This window comes from Mycteria americana, chromosome 9 (assembly GCF_035582795.1).
Source record: "Mycteria americana isolate JAX WOST 10 ecotype Jacksonville Zoo and Gardens chromosome 9, USCA_MyAme_1.0, whole genome shotgun sequence".
Classification (NCBI taxonomy): domain Eukaryota; kingdom Metazoa; phylum Chordata; class Aves; order Ciconiiformes; family Ciconiidae; genus Mycteria; species Mycteria americana.
Genome location: NC_134373.1, coordinates 17745269 through 17767878, shown reverse-complemented (window position 1 = coordinate 17767878; position 22610 = coordinate 17745269). Strand labels below are relative to the sequence as shown.

Genomic DNA, 22610 nt, shown 5'->3' with positions numbered 1-22610 from the left:
AGGGAAAAAACATTTAAGGGCAACATCAGACAGAGATACAATATCTTCAAAGCAATCTTTTGAAAGCAGAAATAAGTAGCAAATTTAAGCTAACAAATATTATGGTAAACACAATAATTAATTATAGTGGTGAAACAGCATCTCTATAATGAAGACTGAAGTTACTACTTTACAGCTCATTTTTCCATGGGTTCCATATTTTAAATATTGAAACATGCTGTGTTTCAGGGAGATCTGGAGCAGATTTGGTAATCTGCTGAGACTGTTAAAACTAAGATTGGAATTCTTTATTTGGCTTCCACCTTTGCAGGTGCAATTCCAAGTATGAGTAGCTCAGAGAGAGTTGATACATATTCTGCATCTTAGCCAACCTTTATCAATTCTACTGCTTCATTTCAAGAATAAAGAAACCAGTAGAGTTCAAACTTGTGTTTCAGTGTAAGCAAAGATGTTGAAACCTATAGTGAAATTAAGGAAGATCAAAAGCAAGCACTCTTTTTCTGTCGTTTCTATTGTTCCACATTTTTCTCCCTCTTGATCTGCATGCTATAAAGAAATCCATTATGTATCAACATTTGAGATTTGAGTTCTGATTTTCATTAAAGACTATTCTTGAGATATGTTTTGTGTTTTATCACAATAAAACAAAGATTTCCGTAATCACAGGCCATCATTTAAAGAAAAGCCTTTCCATAAGAAGTTTCAGCGACTTTTATTTAAATTGATATTGCATTTCTTCTTCCCTTCTGTATATAATGGGTGTGATCTGTGCTGTGCTCCAGCTGCTGCATTTTGTCTTAATGATATAAGCCTGTTGCAGGGGCAATTCAGCTGGCCCCTTAAGGATTTAGTCTGCACTAGGTCAACCTTTTTTAGTACAGAATTTATCATAGTGATACTTATGCCAACTCTGTACTAATTTCTTTGTATGATACACATCACCAGGACAAAACAATTAGTAGATTGTTGATCTAGGAGTTCTTAGAACAGTTAGCAGTAGAATGGTTGCTTCTGTAATTTATAGGTGGCACTGGGCTATTGTAGAAACAAAATTATCAGGGAGAATTATTAAACTCTTCAAAGCTCCGGGAATGTGGGGAGAATTGAATGTGAGGCTACACAGAGTGAGCATGGAATCCCTCTCTGCTTTAGCTCCCTGTGTATCAGTGAATTAGGATAAGAGATACAGAGAAAAGGGTAAACAGGGAAAGACAACACTCTGAAATCTGTCTCTGGGCTCACACAATTGTCCTTTTGTGCACATCTGCACATGGAAGTCTCAGGTAAAGGACTGGCAAGTTAGACTAATGTTTAGTTTGCATAATTACAATAGCTGTATGGATATTTCAGTGTAAAACCTTCAGTGGCCAATCTTTAGTAAGCATTAGTGAAGGCATCTGAGAATTTAGTTCTTTCAACGTCAAATAATTTGAATCATAAGGAATTAAATATATTCTGCAGAATGCTCATAGCCACTGAATTATGTATTTTAGGTTTTGGTCCAGTTCCATTTTTCACTTTCATTTTTCTGTCAAGTACAAATTTTGGAGACATCATGACTAAGATATTTCTTAAAGTCTACATGGTTTTTTTGTTCAGTGTCATCCTGAACTATCCAGAAGGTGGAAAAGGAAGGAGGCATCTAGAGATTTTTATTTTCTTAATTGCTTCAACTTTTAGGAATGCAATGAACATATAAAACACAGTAAAATTACAGTGGACAGAGTACCTGTAAGATGTGGAAGGTTTCAAATTAAGAGGCATTTAATTTAAATACAAACCTCCAGAGCATTTTCAAAGAACACTGAAGTAAGTTCCAGAAGTGCCTGTCGCTTCTCTAACATAATGATGAGGGCATCCCATGCATCCCCAAGGGTCTCCGCCATGGCATCATAAACCTGACTCTTTTCTTTGTTCTCCTCTGCAGCCTTGTCTGCTTCATGCAGCAGGTCCCATACCTGGTCTTCCAAAGTCTGAGAAGAAAAAAAAAAATATGAAGAAATCTGTAAACAGAATCCAAAATACTGTGCTGATACTGGTGTCAGGATACTTTTTCAGTGGGTCCTATAAACTACCCACAAGTCTCCTACTCCTGCTTTATTTCCAGTTCTTAGTGATAGGAGCGTAGCTGTTCCTGCTTGTTTCATAGCAAGCTTCTGAATTTCAGCTGCACTTAAGAGGCAATATTTTTATGAAATTTCATTTAGAAAACAAATGTTAAGAGAATTATCATTCTATCGCTAATATTTAGATTCAAATAGGTTTACAACTCCTCAAACACAGATCTTCCTGGAAGTGGTAGCAATACAGACATTTTGGATCTTTTTTTGTATGCCATCATATTACATTACCTGACATTACAAGCTTTAAGGGTTTGTAAGGTAACTTACTCATAAGTTTCCAATGACTTCAACACAATCCAGACAAGAGTAGCTTGAACATGTGCACATATTCTCCAGAAAAACACCAAGTTTATGGAATGTTTCAAGTTCAGCTCACTGCATTGCTCAAGCTGGCCACCAAATAATAATATTCTGTTGTCAAGAAAATCGTTCTACTGTGTTTCATTCCCTTTACTAATCTCACCATGAGAAAGATAACTGCTGAGCCATTTCCAGCTTATGTTAAAAATCTTTAGTGTGTCAGAAAAATTGATTAGCATTTGTTCTATATTCTTTTTTTCCCCCCATCTTGGGTTTTATTATGAGCATGAATTAATAAAGTGCCAATTTCTGCTGTTATTACAGGTGCTATCACATGAATGTCTAATGGGAAAAGAAATCTGTATTAGGCAAATTAAAATCTATGATAACTCATTCTCATGACACAGACTCTAATAAAGGTTAAAGAATTGGAAAACCTGAAATTCTCCTGACAGATCCAACTGAAAAGAGGAAATTGCAGAAAACTTTATTGTTCTAAACACAGAACCATAACCTCTACAGAACTACACAAAGATGTCAGCTTGAACTGAAGAGGCTCATCAGTTCTCTCTAAAAGCAATACTGTGAGAACAGTATAATAATCTATGGAACTTTTATTCTTTCTTTGAAAAAAATAGAATGAAATTATTTTAACTTAACTTTATGGACAGCCAACTATGAAAACAAACAGTAGTCAAATCAACAGGCATAAGAGCAGCTTTTCCTACAGTGTATAGAAAAGTCATTATCAGCAACATGAATGCATGCTTATTGTTTGGTAACAAACCCATCAAAATGAGCATCTGATCAAAAGTCAGTGTTCTAGAGAACAATACACACTCCATTTTATTTTCTGAATACAAGGAATGGGAACTATTGCTTTCTAATCCTTCTGTAAAACCAATTCTTTTTGTTCTGTTGAATCCCCATCCTGATTGCCTCATAATATGAGAAGAAAAGCTCAAATCCCCCAAATGCTACCTATTCTGTATTCAAGTAGAAATCTAATTAACATTTATTTTAAATGATGCTTTGACTTTAAATGAGGTCATTTGCATGGAGTAGATACTGTCACTCTGATGTAACTATTGATAGCAACTGTTTTATATCTCTGTTATACCACAATGAGACAAGAATCAGATCAGGAAAAACAGTTGGCCTTGGGAATCTAATCCAAAGTACTCCAGTCAACTTTTATTCATGAATATTTATCTAGCTGACAAGGTAACTAAGGGTTGTTGCAGGTGTTTTTCTAGTCTTACATGCAGCAGTCAGAACCCTTATTATTAGAAATAAAAAGAGAGTAGCACTGACTCATGATAATTTTTAAACCACAGAGATTATATGCTTGTACAATTAATAAGATTTAAAGCCCAGCTTCATCAAAACAATGATAATGGTAAATTAATGAACTGAGCTCATGAAAATTTTAAATGAAAATCCCTCTTTCACTGCAATCTTTAACACAGTTCTTTCAACTCTTTCTTTGTTTTTCTTTTAGTGGTTTTCATCATTATTTCTGCCAAAGCTATAAAAATTATGTTGTCCATGTAATACTGGATTTTCCTAAATATATGCACAATCTCTTCAGAGCCAACAAAGCCTTAGTTCTTTGTTCAACCTCAAAAAAAGGCTAAACTCCAAGTACTAACTGCCAAGTGCTACCTGTGTTGGATGAATCCTGGCTAACAGATCTAAAGGAAGTTTGTTTTGTTTCCCAGCACCTAGAAGAAAAGAACTTGTGAAAGTCTTGTGGAAGCTTTAAGGCCAAAGTGTAGAATAAAAGAATATCATGACAGAAGATGAATGAATGAAATACACAAGGATGTGACTTCATTGCCCTGTGATAGCAGGGTAGGATGAGGTTAATGTAGACATACTTCAGAGTGCTCACTAGATATAGCTGAAAATGCTTTACCAATATTTTTGATGTAAAATGATTTTCAAACTTCTTTATGTCAAGCATTTGCTTTTAAGCAGGTAAGTTTGACTTCATTTGAAAAAGTGAATGCCATAAGCTAAAAAATAAAAACATGGAAAATTCTTCTGTCATGACTCCATCCATTATGTCCACTTTCCTTTATTTGTTTGGTTTCCTAATAGAGAGACTTCTTTCAGACATCATAGCAGTTCAGCAAAAGGAGACTATGTCTTATTATTGGAGAAACAACCCTGTAAGGAATATTGACTTTTAGTAGAGAATGAAGTTATGAGACACCTGAAATAGATATCCCATAAAATGACATCAGAATTCTAAGTGCTCAGTCAAAATCATTCCACTGAAAATAAAAAGCTCACTTTAAGGCTAAGTGATGGCTAGAAAACAAATCTAGAGATGTAATATGCTAGCGGTCATTGTTTTCAGTTAAAAAATGACAAAAAGTAAGGGATTATTTTTGCTGATATTTATCAAGGAACTGGGAAATTAACAAAAGGGTAGTATATAGTATTTCTACTTCTCTTAGAAAACAGATTACAGTTTACTGAAAATAATGAAAGTTTGTGGTTTTTTTTTTTTTCCACTGGTGATTACCTTCAGAAGTAACCTACAGGCATGATGGCTGCATAATCAGGCACATCTTTGTCTACATTGTTCACTTGTTTGAGAACACTGCATTTTGGGTAAGGTCCTGAAATCTCCAATGGTCAATACAGTACTAACTGGAAGAGGAAGTTACTTCATCTGGAAGGCCCCTTTTTACCCATCTTTTCAGGCCCTATCCTCTGTTTTCCACTTTTCCTTTGTTGGTTAACTTCAGACACATGGGATTTTCACAATAAAAACAGATCAAGCACATCAAAGGCAAACCTGCATTAATAATGCAGTCACATTTCTATTGTGTTATATAATGCTAGTAAAATTCGTAGTTAGACTCATGTGCTATTGTGTTCTCATCTTACTAATTATGCCACTAAATTTGTTTCTAAGCTTTTGCACAAGGAATATTAATGAACAATTTCTTTAATTGAAGCCATTTGCCAATAGGTAAATGAGCACACATAATGATAATATGCTGCTCTTCAAATAGTCTATAGAGTCAATAGATATATTTTAGTCTTCTAATTTATTTCTAATGCCAGCTGTTCCTGTTATCATTCATTACATTTCACAGACAACATAAAGGCAGGATATGACACTTACATTCCTTCAAAACAGACCTAGATATTGATTCTTAAAATCTATTTTGAAAACACAGCCAGACTGCTTGCAAGAGGATTTTAAAAGGCTACCCCAATAAAAGCACAGTGTAAAACAATGGGTTTTTTACCATGAAGACACAGTCAAGGATAATTTGACTAGCTTTTCAGACATATAATAGAGAAATTTATTACTAATTTACCATGCCACACTGCTTTGTTCTCTGTCCAAGTTCATCAAAATAATCAATATTTTCTAACTATATATGATAACAGAACATGAAATGCCTAGAGCTCTGCTTGTCTGCAGGACACACAAAAATGTTTCACTCTTTCCTAACAGCTCAGCTTACTCAAAGTGATAGCACTCAAGACCCAAATTCAACACTAACACTATTCTACATTTAGAAAAAGAATATTCTAGAAGAATCATGAACCAGGAAATAAGATATGAATTTTTTAAAAGCTATAAAAATAGAAAATAAGGTGTATGGATTTCATTCATTTCTTCAATAGCTTAAGTACTGATAAATGAAGGCATATGAAGAGACCATGAAAGGGAAGACAAAATAACAAACAAAGATTTCATGTGCAGACTCGGTCATTCTCCATTCTTGTCATTTATCACCCAACACTGGGAAGTAGCTCTTATGTCTTAAAGTTTGTTTTAAAATAGACCTAAAATTTAGGGCTATGTCCTACAACAAATTACCTTAATGTGGCTTTTTGATTATTTGATTTTGATTCACTTGTACAATCTTTTAGTAGGAAGTGCAAGTTCATGTTAGAGTTCAAGTACTAAATGTCAACTCACTTTTATGCAGTGTTAAAATTTTCATCATTTGGATTGTTCTAAAATTTGGTGAGAAGTCTGGAAACTGGTGAGGATACTTGCTTCTCTGGGCAGCTACCTACCCTCAAGAGGCAAGGGATAAACCAAACACACAGTTTTAACAATTGATACCACAGATGAGATTCTCGTCCCCTCACTTTCCAGCCGCTTCAAGAGGCTTGCAGAGAGCTGGAGTCCCTGAAAGGCCCCAATTTATTTCCAACCTGCAAAGAGTGGCTCTAGTGAAGAGGGAAACCATGAGATTGTTCCTTGAAGCAGTCATTTGCCAGGTGAAGACGGAAACATAAAGCAGTGTGGAGGTGCACACCACTCGGCCTCAGAGGTAGTAATTACTGAAAATGCCGTTTGTCCTCTGTTTCTTTGCCCCCTCTGCAGTTTGTTCAAGGTCAGTTCAGCAGATGTTCCAACCCAAGGTAGACCCAAGAGATAACCCAAAGACAGTTTACAGCTTCCCAAACTACTTCCCTCTTTCCTACGAGTGCTGTGCTTCATCACAGATTCTTACCCCCAAAGGTTCTGAAGAATGTGAAAGGTCATGTGATTTTTTTTTTTTAACTAGTAGGTTAAAATTATTTCATGTTATAACACACACACAGTTTACCCCTTATTTATAGTTAGGCATTTTTAGTTGTCTATAGGCTACACAGTTGCTTTCAAACAAGCTGAGATATTTGTATATCTCTGCTGCTACAGAATTATCTCATTTCAACAGCATTATCTATAAAATGTTATGTAGCTAAGATTGTCTTTAGGGAAAAAAATAGATGCTTTCTACTGCAAGGAGCATACCAAAGCATGAACTCTTCACAGTATTTCTAAATCTTGGTAAATCTTATGTAGAGCTGCAAAAAGTTGCACTGAAGTATGTGCATCTGAACTTCGTATTTAATTTCAGTGTAATCTTCAATAGGAAAGCTACTGTTTATGGATTTTAAACTCCTCAAGCCAGTTTATGTAGCAATAAAGAAAGACAAAACCCAAAAATATCTTCTAGCCTGATCAAGCCTGAAAAGTCAAGTGAAACTTGCTCCATAGTCAAATATTCTGGAATGGCTTAGAGCACAGGAAAATCTTGTCAGGAGTACATAGAAAATGGCATTTCTCTGTGCATGGTAAATATCTGTTCACTTTTACCCCAGCTGTACATAATCCCAGCTGAGAAAAGGAAAGAGGAAAGAGGAGCCTGACAGGAGAATGTGGGTCAGAAGAAATGCATTTCTGAGCCAGCAACACCTGGAGCAGGTGCAAGAGCTTCCCCTCCAATTATCTCACTACAAAACTGGATCAAAGTGATGAGTTAACAATATGTTGAATACCACTGCTCATAAAGATTTTCTGCTGATTTTCTTTAAACTTTTTTTTTTTAAACTCAATATAGATTACCAAGATCTCATTGCATTGTATTAAATTGAAATTAACACCTCTCTTCACTTGGAAAGCTTACTCCCAAAAAATCTTTTATAAAAAAATTACCAGGTGGAAGAGCTGCGAGATGTTTGACAAAATTGTACCACAACGATTCATAAACTGTTTGAAACTCATGGCACTGTGCAAGAATCGTACTTTTATGCAAGAGTATATATTGCAAGAACTGTATTTACTGCAACAATAATAATAAGCCCTAACACTAAATTTACTGTAACTGCAGCCATCTCTAGTTTAATCAAGCCCTCTCCTGTTCCTTAATCTTGTCTCCTGGCCTTGCCAATTTGAGCATGCTTATCCACAGTGCTGCCAGTTTGCAACAGTATTGTTTCAGCAATGGGTAAGTCTACACTATGGTATCTGTTTTGAGTGCAGCTGGTGAAGACACGCCTGTCTTCACTTAAATTTTAAGTCACTCAGTGCAGTGCAGCGTCAGTAGCCTAGAACTCAGTGCTAGTGCAGTATTTACTTCAAGTTGTTTTTACTGCTTTCACTGAGGTTGTATCTTCACTAAAAGCTGGGGCCAAGCATTTCTGCCATCTGCACTGTAAATACTTTAGTGCAGTGCAGCTCAAAAAAGATCTGAGAACAATCCTATTGCAACTTTCCACTTCTTACCACAGGTTGCTTGGAACTTTAGAAAGCATTATAAGGCTTTGAGCACAAGCAATGCACCATCTGCAAATGAACAAACTTTGCTCTTGATGGACACAGAATGATTCCTAGAAAGGTTTCTAAAGGTATACAGGTAAAGTTTGGCAGACAATTTTAGTGGAAGTGGTGGGTAATTGTGGTTCATACTACTGCTGCTACACTGCTAGCTATGTCTGAGCTAGTTGATTTAAAGTTAGTTCACAGGTGTCTACACAAGCTGTAGGCATAAGATAGACCTGCTTTCAGAACTGAGAATATAACATTCAAAACAGAAACAACATAGGTTTCTAATAACCCAATTACTACATTACCCATATGCAGTAAAGTATCCAGAAGTTGTTCATTACCGTACCAAATACTATTTAACTTCAGACACCTATCAATTGCTCCCTTACCTCATCATTTCCGGTTGAATAGTTTCATGGTCCCACCTTCATTCACTTATATACAGAAGAAATTGTTAAGTACTGAATCCAATTAGAGTTTTGGCATCGTCTTGAGCTTGCAAAACTGTTCATTGCTCACAATCACTTACATGCAAATATACAAGAATATCTAAAGTTACTGGCATAGTTAAAGAAGTATAATTGTAGCATATAGAGCTAGAATTATTAATATACTTACTTGACCCAATCCTGCTCTATTTAAGTGTAACTGGATTTCCTTATTTATGCTTTCAGTGCAATTTGAATTTCAATTCATAAACTTTATGTTCTAAAATTCAATTTAGCTAAAAACCAAAATATATATAGTGCAGGAAATAGAATTATACTGCAGTTCTTACCAAATCTATGCTCATTCCACAGCTGATGAGATGTTTTTCAGGCAGCATGTATTATTTATAGAAGAGAAAAAACCTGCTTTCTTGGCTCTGGGGCCAAGGAACTGCCTTGCTTTAACCTTTGTACAGCATGTTTAAGAAATACTTAAAACCTGTCAAAGCAAGTAAAGCTGTGGGGGAAAATGAAATAAATAAATAAACAGTGCATTTTTAAGGTATATTTCTATAACTCTATAATTTTATGTAATCATTATAGGGTTTGGTTTCCTTTTTGCTATATGAAAAACCTGCCTTTTAGTAAAACTGCTAATGTTCAATTCACTCGTATTTTTATGTAGAGTTTAACTTAAACAGCTCTTTAAAAATATCTAGCAGTTTCTCCCAAACCAATAAAGTTTTCCTGTATAATAAAAAAGGTGTGCAGTGCGCAGCATTTTACCCTTCCTGGTCAATGAAAACACATTGATCATTTCTACTTTTCTTGAGATGGCAAAACTTCACACTAGATATGACTTTCAATAGCTTCAAAAAGCACTGAGTACTGGATGAACAGGCAGAATAAATCACTGCCTTCTTGCACTGGCAACTCAGAAACAGCGCTAAAACAACAACGGCAGAGTCATTTGGGTAGCTCATGGAAGGCTGCTCCTGGGCATCTCTTTTATGCATATAAACTGCTTGTAGTAGACTCTGCACAAATAATCATTTTTCTAATACGTGCAGGCATTTATTAGGAGGATAGTCAGTGAATCTCTCCAACTACACAACCATTATGGGGTGCTGTAGTACTTTTAATTCAACATTGCTTATGCTAGCTAATTAAATTGATGAACAAAAATTACTTTTTTTTTAAAAAAAAAAAAATTCCCATCATAATTATTGCGACCATTCACAGAAATCTCTGATTTGGAATTTGGTCATTAGTTAGCTGAAAATCACTGTTTGCATGTATAGCTCCATGGTCCTCACAGGCTTTTTTCAGACTGCCTTTCAAATTTCCGCAAAATTTTTATTTTGCAGAACACAGCCAAATAGAAATGTTTACTAGCATATGCAAATCCACTCTCCTGCCTCTACATCCTAATATTTGACAAGTCTATTTCCACTCCAAAGTGCAAGCATTGATCCTTAGGGTGCAAGGAAATCAATGCTGCTTTAGCTCTTTTGGTCTCCCCTTTGACTGCCAAAGAGGCTAGAGCAGTCTAGCACCTTGAAGCATTTAACCAGCTTGTGATCTGGTTAATTTCTTAAATTTATTAACTTTATCTAATGTTTTACTGAAAAATTACTCAGTTCAGGAAAACACAAAATTCATTTTGTGTTAGACCACAACCAGCACTTACAAAAAACAAAACCAAAACCAAACTAACACAAACAAACAAACAACCACCCACAAATAAACCCCCAGCAGTAGGTAGATGGAATTTATGCTGCCCTTGGACAGGCTATTTTAAAGGAAAGAGGACTAAGGATAACTTTTAACTGTGTCTGGGCTTTAGAAGACCCATGTTGGTAGACTCTGCTGAGGAAATTCAGAAGATTCCCACGTGCCCTGGGAAAGATGATGTCCTGCTGACCTCTCCTGTCACGCTATTGAAGACCCAGGATCTGAATTTACTTCATCAGGAATAGCTATGAGACTAAACTGAATTTGGTCCTCAGCATTTTTTCACACTCAGGTAATAGCAATTAAATCACTTTAACACTCATGATGGATGTTTGAATCATCAGAAGATAAACATACTGAGAAGCTAGTTCATGAAACAAGTAAAAGGAGACTTTGTAAAACATTTTTATCTTTTTGAGTATCCATACACGTACCACTAAAATACCACACCTCCAAGATAAGATATTGACAGCCTCTGTTTAATACAATTAACATAACAGAGAAACAATTAATTGATAGCCTCCGTCTATAAGTTAAGGTATATAGGGAGGTGTCATTTCCTATGTAGCATGAAACCCTTGTATTTTCTTCCAGAGAATTTTGAGTGCAGTAACAAGTATTTCACCTTATTTTGTCAGTGAATAGCATTGGCATGAAAGGGCAGAGAATGGGTTGAGAGAGCAGTTGTCAAACACTATCAATACATCTAAAAAATAAATGCTACTTCTAAAACAGCCATTTTAATAGTACTCAATAAAAAGTTGATGAAGTAAAGCACTAAGAGAAGCCACTATTATGTTTCTTTCTTACTGAGGCATAAAATTCTTGCATGCACAACAACTCTATAAAAGTAGTGGCATTCATTAATTATCCAGCATGAGATTTTCTTAACATTCTGGACCAGCTCTGTGACTAATACAATATAACAGGAATTAAATGACTTTGTGATACTGATAGTCTCTTTACTAATTCAACATCTTAATATCAATCTATGAAAATAATTAATTGTCATGACTTAATATTGACATGTTAAAAAAAAGGTAAAATTTTTTCAGAACTTCACACATAGATTGCTTGTCACCAGCAGTTTAATTTCCCCAAAATTGTCATACCACTTTCACAGCTGTCCTGAATACACTGTGGCAAAACAGGTGGCATCTGAGGTAGCTCCATTTGGAATTCCATGGCAAAGTCTGACTTTTTAAAGAGCTGACTATTTTATATTTTGAAATAAAACTAAACATGCATTTATCCTAATATTACATCAGCTTCAACATATTAAAAAGACATTTCAAGTGTTAAATCTTTCCTAACTACTCAGGATGGACATTGTAAAATTGGTATAGGGCCCAGAAGTAGATTTCCTTCTTTTAGAAGCCTTTTTTCTGAACGGGTTGTTAATTAACATTTGTACCTGACCAGTATGCTATGTTTTCCAGTAACTGGTTAGCTGTGAGGCACATAATTCTTAAGACACAGAGCAAACTGGGATAACTTTCGAAAACTATCAGTCATGCTTCATGAAATTATTTTTTTTATTCAATTACTGTGTCATGAATTCAAACCCAACCACACAAAATGTGAAAGTTAAAGCAAACTAAACTGCCATATTTAATGAAATGCATAAGTGGTGTGCATAAAGTTACAGAAAAGAATTAGAAAATTGTTCATGTGTAATAAGCTTTTAGTTTTCATAACTGATTCATGGCAATTTTAAAATACAGACTTAATATTAATTTTTTCTTTAATGTCTATTGAAAATGGTTCACACATTTAAAACAGCTGTGTATTTTATTTTTTTTAAATAATAGCTCCTGTAATACTACAAAAATCTACTATAGTAACAAAACAGTTGCCATTTTGTCTGTTACCCCAGCAACAGAACACAGTTGCATTTTGAGAAGACAGACTAGTAAAAAAATAAATAAAAGGAGAAATATTTTACAGGAACCTTTACTTTGTTGAGGAATAGTTCAAATACATAAGATGGTCTTCAGAGTGATATTAAGGTTTTATTGCCATGACTTTGAAATTATTCTTTCCACAACTGTCAAAGCCATTAGTTACTGTGAACTTTTCAAATATTTATCAACTATTTTAGTTTCTATATACTACATATGGGAATAGTTTATTTTTAAATGGAGTAGACTGGTATTACTGTTTTTATACTCTTCATCTTTGAAATATGAACTTTTTATCAACACAGAATCATAGAATAATTTAGGTTAATCATAGAATAAATTAGGTTAGAAGGGACTCTGCAGGTCATCTGTCCAACCCCTTCCTCACGTTATTTAGGACTTATCCTGTGAAGTCTTAAACATCTCCCACAATGGAAATTCCAGAACTTCTCTGGGCAACCACTTCCAGAATTTAACCACCTTCATGATCAAACTTTTTTTCCTAATATCTAATTGGAATTTCCTTTTTCCAACTTGTGTCTCTTGTCCTAGAAGCAAACTTAGTAAGAGGAAAAAAGTGTATTTCCATCAAAAAATGATGACTCATGGAAAGCAAAATATTTCACAGAAACCTGACTTTTGATGAGGTTATTTTTTAATTGAATTAACTTAATAGAGCTTTCCAGTAAAGCCTTAACTTTATTTCAAACATTTTTGGAATCGGATGTTTCACTTTTCTGTTTTGGCATGATTTCTCAATAAATACATCAAAAATGTATTCATTGTTTCGATGGAACATAAACATATTTGGAAGGATATTGTTTCCTGGAAAAGTCCGGTTTTGTGTTTGTTTTATTTTTCCAGTTTGAATGGGGGAAAGAAAAGGAACACATCCAGCTCTGAGTATGTGGTGCTGTTATTTCTCAAATTAATAATTATGTGATATGAACATGTCCAGAGTACTTTTCACTTCATATACTATTTGGGGGTTTTTTATGAACTTTCACTCCCTGTGAACACAAAAACCCAGAATGGTACTCTCTGGGCTCTGAGGAGCTGGCATTAATCTTGACAATATAAGGAATGCCTAGCATACAGTCAAAAAGGAGTTTGTACAAACATGCAACTTCTGTGGGTCTCAGTAAAACCATGTCAGAAAAGCATTGTTTTAAAAACTACAGGCCAATTTCAATTTCTATGCGAGATGGTATTTTTCCTTTCCACTTCCACACCACTGTATTCACTATACCAAAATAGAATATTGGTGGCTTAAAGGGAACAATGTTCTGGTTAAGATTTACTGAGAGGAAACTAACAGGGGTACAATCCCAGGCCCGTGGCATGCATACTCACTGTCTGGTAATGCGGCCACAGAACTGTTCCCCCCACTCATTTTCAGGGCACATTTGGGCCTGATATTGTAGCAAAGACAGAATGTGAATAGCTGAAGGTCTAGAAACATCTTTTTATGTAAGCTGTGATGGATAGTATAGCTTTTGTATTAATTTGTTCACAGCCCATTTTGGTACTTTATGTTCAGTTAAAAGAGCATGGAAAGAGAGGGGAAAATTGGCTTTTGCCTTTCCTGATTGTTGTACATTGAGAATCCCTCCCTCTCCGGAGGGAAACAAAATTTGGCCTTCTAGAGTACACATTTAAGGACATTCTTACCATGTACTCAGAAAGCTTCTGGAGTGCAAAGCAAAGCAGACAGAGGAAGATACCTAGCAATCAGGCAGCTTGAAGCACTGTCAGAGACTGGCAAACTCCTGAGGAAAATAAGGAGCAGATACAGATAGGACTTAAACTTCCTAGAGGCCTAGAGCGGGTAGCATACAGTATGTTGCAACCCAAAAAGCCACATGGAGCTGCTAACATCAAGACAAAACTAAACGAAAAGACGAGATTTATGAAGACAGGGTTTAGAGAAAGGCTGACTTACAAGTGCAATAAAGTTACAGTAAAACACAGCTCTATAGACCCCTTCTGGTGGTGTTGGTATGTTTGCTTGAAGGAAAAATTCAAAGTCATGATATCTTAGCATTAGATCATGGAATCCTAATGCAGACTGCAATGCTTAAAATTATGGTTCTCTTTCATTATAAGACTCTGTTGCTTGTGAATTTGCCAAAGCAGAATGAAACTTCATGTAACAGGATCTGTGCTTTACTAGGTTTTTCTGGAAAGTTTCAACTGAAACATAAAAATTGATCATTTCTAAAAATAAGTGGAAGGAAGAATACATCACTACAAGGTACAAGTTTTGCTGAGGAGCTCTAGCATGCACAATCTGCAGCAAGGGTCTTCAGAGGCTGGAAGACCCTGTGGACTGAGGGAGCATGGAATGAAAATTGTCCCTTCTTCAGTTCTGAGCGTTTGTGTTTGCAATCTTGGTAGTTTTACCACAGTAAGAAATGTAACCGTGATTAAGAATATACATAATTTAGTATACTGTTTACATATTTGTTTAGTTACTGCAGTACTAAGGAACACTGGAGCCACTGTATTTTTGTACAAAGTTACTATAATTTTATACTCTAGGCCTAGCTAAAATTAGGAATGCAAATATAGCATACCACAGAATTATAATTAGCATATCATAGAACTGAAACAAAGAGTATTAGATGAAAATATATCAATTAAAAATAGGTCAAATTCTGCACTTTCACTCTTAGTTTTCGTAAGTGGCAGACATCTGCAAAACTTAATTCTACAAGTCTCATTACAAAAAGAACATATCCCTGTTCATGTTAAAAAAATTCTCAAATTATTTTAAAAATGAAAAATGCAAATATTTTAGGTACAGTCATAATTTCATAGGTAGAATTGATTTCACTCTTCCTGAACTTCTTTACTGATTTGCATCTCAAAAAACCAAAAACTGCATGTTAGTGAAGTTTTTACCTTTTGCTTCCTGAATCCAGTCATCATAAAATATGCTTTTCCCTCTGAAATATTATCCAATATTTCTTCTTAAACAGGCAGGACCTCCTGAATCAATCTAATTTATAACTAAAATTCACAATCTTCAGTAGTTTATGTCAACACAAACAACAGAGATTTAAATTATTAGCTATAGCACAATCAAGATCTCAGAAGTGAAGAGCTTCAATAAAACAAAAATCCATGGATTTTCATCCTCTGTTAAGATTACACAACACCTGGGTTGTCAAGTTCAGGCCCCTGGGTCTTAGAAACAATAATTTCAGATAGTCCTTTTCACAAATGTTTCTTATTGCCAGTCACAATCACCTAGGATTTTTGCCCCTTTTATTCCCATTGAAAATCTGTTTTGGGACATTGCTTTGACAGTTAGAAACTTTTTCCAGCCTACCTCTTTCAATGATCTCCATGTGCTACATATATTCCTATGCCAGCAGTGGCCTTCAACTTAAGCAGTTGCTCTCCTGTGGTGTTTACCCATGCAATATATTTATGAGAATCTCAGTCTTTCTACTAATCCAGACAAAACATTTTCTTAGTTCACTCTAAGATGACACTCTTCCTTTTGCTATCCCTACTAGGCACCTACCTTCAGTCTGATATCAACTTTTTTCAGTATAGATGACCAGAATACTAAATTTCCACTCATACTTCCCAATTCTCTTCAGAATAGTTGCAAGTATCGGATCCTAGACTGTTTCCACAGCCATGGTGGTTAATAGCTGTTCCACAATCAAGTATTAAACTTAAGGCCGCAACAGAAATTCTTGCTATTCACTTTAACTGCACAACCTTATATTTGCATTGTTGAACTTTATAATATTTCTGTTATTATACTACTGAAGTTCATCTGCTTCCTCCTGACACTCTTCCTTTCATGATCAGGTTCATTTCAGGTTCACCATTTCATGATGAGGTTCACAATCAGCTTGCTCCCAATAAGCAATATTCTCATCTGAACCGGATATTGGATTGCTCTGGAAGGAGAGAACTTTGAAAAACTCTCTGCCTTTTGTTTCTTTTTCCATCTATTTCTGTCTGTCATTGTTATTTCCTGAAAAACAGGTAGGGCTCGTCAAAGCGTTTGAACAGATTTGCATGCGTAGCTGACTGGATCACACATTTCTCTCATAATTATGGAATTATACCTAGTTTATCTTTAAACCCTGATCCTGCTCACTGGTTTCTTTCCTTCTTCCTTCCCTGTATTTCTTTTAATTAGTATTTTGGGCCAAATTTCACACCTTAGCTCATATTTTACACAGTATAAAGGTTCAGCTTCAGATTCTTACAGTGAATATTGTAACTTGGAATTTTCAGAGGTGTAAACTATCCTCCTCACTGAGATGCTGCTAAAATTAATCTTTGTTTATAGGTAGTGCTGAAATTATACAACACAAATAGTTATTAACTTGAAGACCAGAAAGTAGTCATAAAACTATTTTGAGACAAATACTATTTCGGTGGGAATTTTGTTTATGCAAATATTGAAACTGGTGAGGGAGCTGAACTAGCATTGAAAAAATTATTTATTAAATCTTACCTTTTCCCTTTTTTCTTTTTTTTTCAAATCACTTGCAAAAATCAGCTCTGCTTTATGATGAAAATGCAGCTGAACTTTGCTGCTAATTGTACCATTGAGCACCTCAATAATTAATTGTAAATAATTCAGAAGATATTAACAAATCATTTCTACCCTAACAAATTTACTGAAAAATAAGCATTATGAAAATATTTTTACTTGAAATAACTGAAAGACACATTTAAAAGGTATCAAATGCAAAAAATGAGCATATTATATTATCACTTTTTGAAGAATGTAATTTTCTAATTTGTTTCTCTTTGATATTAGCATATAAATTACTATTTTGCAATTTATGCTCTGTGAATTGAAGTAAATAAAATAATTAGGAGCAATCTTCAGGTTCATGAGTCAAATTAACAACAGTGTTGGTTTTAAACTTAAGTTTATAGGCTAGATTTATTTCTGTTTTGTAGCGGTTCTGCCACAGTCTCTTTCATGATAAAAAACAGAACTTTGGAAGCAAACCAAGAATGCTGCTGTTTGTCTTAGTGGAGATTTTAACATTGTCATAGCCAAAAGCACAGCAACACACACACACAGAGTGGGTTTTTTTTTTTTTTCTTAAATGATCCGGAAAGTATTAATATTGGGAGATTCAAACACTAAGACAGCATGTTATGTCCAGATAGGGCTTCTGTTGGAAATGAGTGAATTCTGGAGAACAGAAGAAAGGCAGAGAAGTGTGTATGCACATTGCAATCAATACCATTTTACCTCCTGGAAGCTTTGTGTCTCAAGTTTTTCTGGTTTGATTCTTCTCACATTTTTTTTTTTTAAATTGTAAATAATGGGATATCAAAACATATATATACACACATATATTTAAATTTCCAGAACATATAAACCTGCTGAAGATCATCTAAACAAGGATGAAGCAAATGTTGGGAAGGAGACCTGCATGAAATCACAGAAGTTGATGTTTTCAACAAAACCGTTACTGCTGATACGGTCTAATTTAACAAAACAGAGAGAGAATATATTAGTTTAGAATCAGAACATATTAGTTGAGACTACTGAAGGGTCAAATCACAAAGAGAAAGGGTTATGATGCAAACCTGAAAACATTTATGTTTAATTCTTAACCAAGTTCAAAAGAAACATTTTATTTCAGTTCATGGAACCTGCAACAATGAGTACATATACGTGTTGGCAGCATCTAGACCTGCCAAATGAATTCATCAATTATAAATGAATATGTAATTCTTTAACACTTACAAACACCAAATTTATGTCCAAAGGAAAACAAATGTGTAAGTTTGCCTAGAACAAGTGACAAGCATATACAAATTTTCCTGATCAATTAGGCATCATTGAACAAAATTAAGAAACTGAACTATAGTTTACCTCTTAAAATACTGTTGCTAAACAAGTTTCATTGATCTTCTGGGCTACTAGTAGTCAGTATGACAATTTAACAAAAAGAAATAGAATAATTTCTGCTATAAAGGACATGAATATTATACATATAAATGAAATTTCAAGAGCACTGGAAGGAATTTTAACTAGATGTTGTAAACATCACATACATGTTTTTTGTTTGGTCTCAATTTTACCATTTGCTGTTCAGCATTTATTCTTTCAACTCTATTAACAATAACATGTCTGTTTCCTAATCCATAAACATTTGAAATGGGCACCTTTTCAAAAGTTGTGTTCTGCTTTTTATTAAAATAGTAGGGTGTTCCCAGTTCCCAAATTCAATGGAACAAATGTAAATCAGTAATGAGTATAATAGAGTACATTCTATCAAGGGAAGCTATTTTCGGTATGTTTTTTCCTAATGCCCTAAAGTGCACATATCAGTTTTTATCACAATAATTCTGAACATTAAAAGCAGTAAAGAAATGTTCTAAAAATTACTGCTTTCTCATTCAACAGGTCTGTTCCTATTACCCTTTAAAGTACTATTTGCCTTACTGAGTGTCAAACTGGTTGTTTAGGTTTTTTTAACTCCTGTTAACATTGCTAAATCAAAAAACAATTCCCTGGAATAGTGAGCTGGATTACATTCCTTTTCCTCTAGCATCATAAGGACTATAAACTGATCACTGGTCACTGTGCCATATTTTGTCCTTAGTTACACGCATGAATCCTCAACGTATGAAGTCGATGAAAGAATTTGGCCTGAATGTTTTGGTTATAACTTACATATATTGGGATGGGAATAATGAAGATAAAAAGCAAAAGGATGATCAAAACACAGAATGAGTTTGCAAAATAACATGGGATTATGCCAGCATGGTCAACTATTCCATAAATTATCTTCTAAAAGTCCATAGGTTCTTCAGCACCAATTCCAAAGATGTGTTCAGTGATTAATAAATCATCTAACTCTTCCCTTAAGCAGGGCTAGTTTCACATTCAAATCATTGCTGGTTCAGAAATTTTTGCCTGTCCTGCACAAATTCTTAACTTTGAATTGAACTAATCAGCAGAGTTAAGTATATGTGTATCCAGTATTGGCATCTGTCAGGAGACATGATTTATTTTGCATTTTCTTTAATACAGCAATAAAAGAGAAATAGAAAAACAATTCAAAGCTGCCTCACTGTTGTACTTTAAATTCAGGTGACTGAAAAATTCCACAATATACAAAATTGTATCCATTTCCTGGGGATCCAAGTGGAGAAATTCTTAATTATACTGTTTTTTACTTGTATACCATTTCTAGCTCTAAAATTAAAAAACATAAGGATTCCATCCTCCCTTCTTTTTAATGAAGCACCGCAGGAAAAAAATAAACTTTTTTTCCTCTTGCTATAATGTAACTTTCTAATCTTCTTACTTTGAAAAGTTAGACTGATAAAAAAATGAAGCTAATATGGCATTTAGCAACTTTTCAAATTCATACAAGTTTAATCATTGAAGAAATTCAGATCATCATCAATATAAATATTAAGCGTAATAAATACACTATTTTGAATTAAAATATCTTTTTCGATGGATATTCATAATTTATTTTATGCAAACCTTCATTTTCATAAATGTGCTGTTCTAACAAGATATTTCTGATTTGCTATATGCTGTATTATCATTACTACAGTTGCATATAAATGTTTTAAAAAGATATGTAAACCTGAGATAAAATGTCACAATGTTGCCACATAACTGGAATAAGTTTTACTTGAGCACAAGGCCTTAGCTTCATCTTCACCTTTTTTTAGACTGCTTAAAATGCATTCCAAATGCCAAGATCTAATTAAGAGCAAAAATACATACATTATAAACTGCCATAGACTATCATTGATAGAGTCACTTGGAACAAGATAGTCAATGAAAATAATAACTTGTAGCCAATATGGAAGAACTAAAAACTGCACTGGACTGCAGCTGGGAGAATGTTCATGTATTTGTATCATTAATTATTGTTAAAATTTACAAAATTATGTTGCTCACTAAGGGTCAAAGATGAAATAGAATTGCATATACTGGCTGCCGTCAAAACAGGGACCGTCTAACAACTGCAATTGTGTCATCCTTTCAACCCCTCTCCTGCTCACATTTCTAAATTCTTTTTTATCCTCTCATAAGTAACTAAATCTTTATGTCCATAAATGTTGAAGACTGAAACATTACTACCTCTTTATCCATTTTCACATAACTAATGCATAATTCATGAACAAATGTTAAGTGGAAAAAATTACTATAATCAATACTTCAAAGACGGAGAATCATTCTTGTAAAAACTTTTCATGAGTGGATTTAGTAACTTAAGAGTGAATAATTACTGAGAAGTGTTAACAGCTTACTATAAGATAGAAAGGGTCATCTCTGAGAAATGCACAGTCAGTACAAATTATAATGACATTGCCGTCTGTATTATTGCAGCTCTTAAATTACTGAGGAAAAAAATAGTCATTTTGAACTTAATCCTTTTATAGAACATTCATTAATCAATGCTGAATTTTGCAAGGACTGCAGGTATAAAACGTGAAATAACAAGTATTTGTTCCTGATATATTTGGATTATAAGCATTCTTTAACAGTTTATGCTAATAAATTTTCTGATCTGATATAATCTATTAAGCTTTGGGGCTCCAAATGAGGATCAGTCATCTGGGTTCAAGCAATCAGTCACAAGGCCTCACAAATAGGAGTGAAAAATTTTAGAATTTTCATCAATATTAACTAAAATATTTGTGATTATTTTACTGTTTCTTGTGAGCAGAAAAGGTAAATGCTGCTAAATGAAAAACAAACTTAAGGTTCCATGCATCTAACTTAAGGTTCCATGCATCTAGACTAATAGGAATAGAAAGTCAAACATTTGAATGAGCATCAGAGAGCATGAAATGCTTTTGGATTATTTAATTTTTTCAGTATTTAAGTAATTTTTTAATGAAAAGAAACATATCAAAACTTAATTTTAGTTTAAAGATTTTAAAACAAAAATGGAATAGAAGCTTGGGGATGCATCTAGAGAGTTCATCTATCACAGCTTTTTTTTTCTTTCTTTCTGTTTTCTTTCATACAATGATTTTAAGTTGGAGTCTACGGAGGGGACTTCATTGTTTTACCATCCTTGTTCATGTCCTTACAAGTTTTCAGTAACACCTACAAGGTCTCTCTTAGAACAATATTTATATTATTTTCTTCCCCTTAGCAAACAACATTTAATATAAATATACAACACTAAGGTTTGACTTGATGGTAAAATGTTATTTGAACGTTTGTTTTTCTTTTAAAGATTGGAATTATGTTTTCTTTTTCCACTCTTTAAAATTTATTTTTGACAATTAGGAGACAAAACTCAAGCTTCTTCCTGTTGTCAGTGTGTAAGAACTCAGCTAATTCTGAATTGTTCAAACAGGATACAGCAGTTTGTTCCAAGAATGCCTGAGTGTAGCACTGATGGCAATAAAGATGAGGCATTGTGTAAGTCAATAGCAGAACCACCCTCTCTGGTTTTTGGGTGGTATTTTGGTATGGGGTTGGTTTGGTTTTTTGTTTTGTGGGGGTTTTTTGTTTTTTTGTTTGGTTGGTTTGGGGGTTTTTTTTAATGCTATTCTTCATACTATTCAAAATCCACACTATGCACCATATTAGATTACATTCTTTATATACTGTATTAAATTACCTCATGTTTGAGATTTATAATGACTGGAGAAGCACATAGTCACTATTATTAAATCAAGTGTACTTGATCCTATCCAGATCATGTTTGCTCTTTCAGATCTGAATTTTATGTAATGTCAAAAAAAAGAAAATAGATGGAATCTATCAAGTTAAATTGCTGTGCACTGCTCCAAGATTTTAGAGGAATTTAGTTGTCTACAGATATAGAGTCAATCTGCCCTATCAAAACATGAAACAAATTTTCTTCTTCGGTGCCTTTAGACTCTTCTCAGTGTCAAACATCCACATTTAAAATAATTCAGCTTTTTCATACAAGTATGTCACTCTGTGTCCAAATGCCACTGTTGTTATAATCTGCTCTCAAGAATGCTAAAATCTGATTTTTAAGTTTATTACTTAGCTAAAATCTTCCTAGCTCAAGACAAGCAATATTTAATGTTACAA

At 34.2% G+C, this 22610-nt stretch overlaps 1 protein-coding gene across 2 annotated transcripts in view; it reads right to left on the bottom strand.

Moving 5' to 3' along the window:
• CCDC141 (coiled-coil domain containing 141) overlaps positions 1–22610 on the bottom strand; it is a 110426-nt gene that overhangs the window by 79106 nt on the left and 8710 nt on the right. For both annotated transcript variants that reach the window (XM_075512156.1, XM_075512155.1), the window contains exon 4: positions 1782–1973. In XM_075512156.1, the coding sequence (XP_075368271.1) occupies positions 1782–1973 (192 nt within the window). The remainder of the gene's footprint in view (positions 1–1781; positions 1974–22610) is intronic.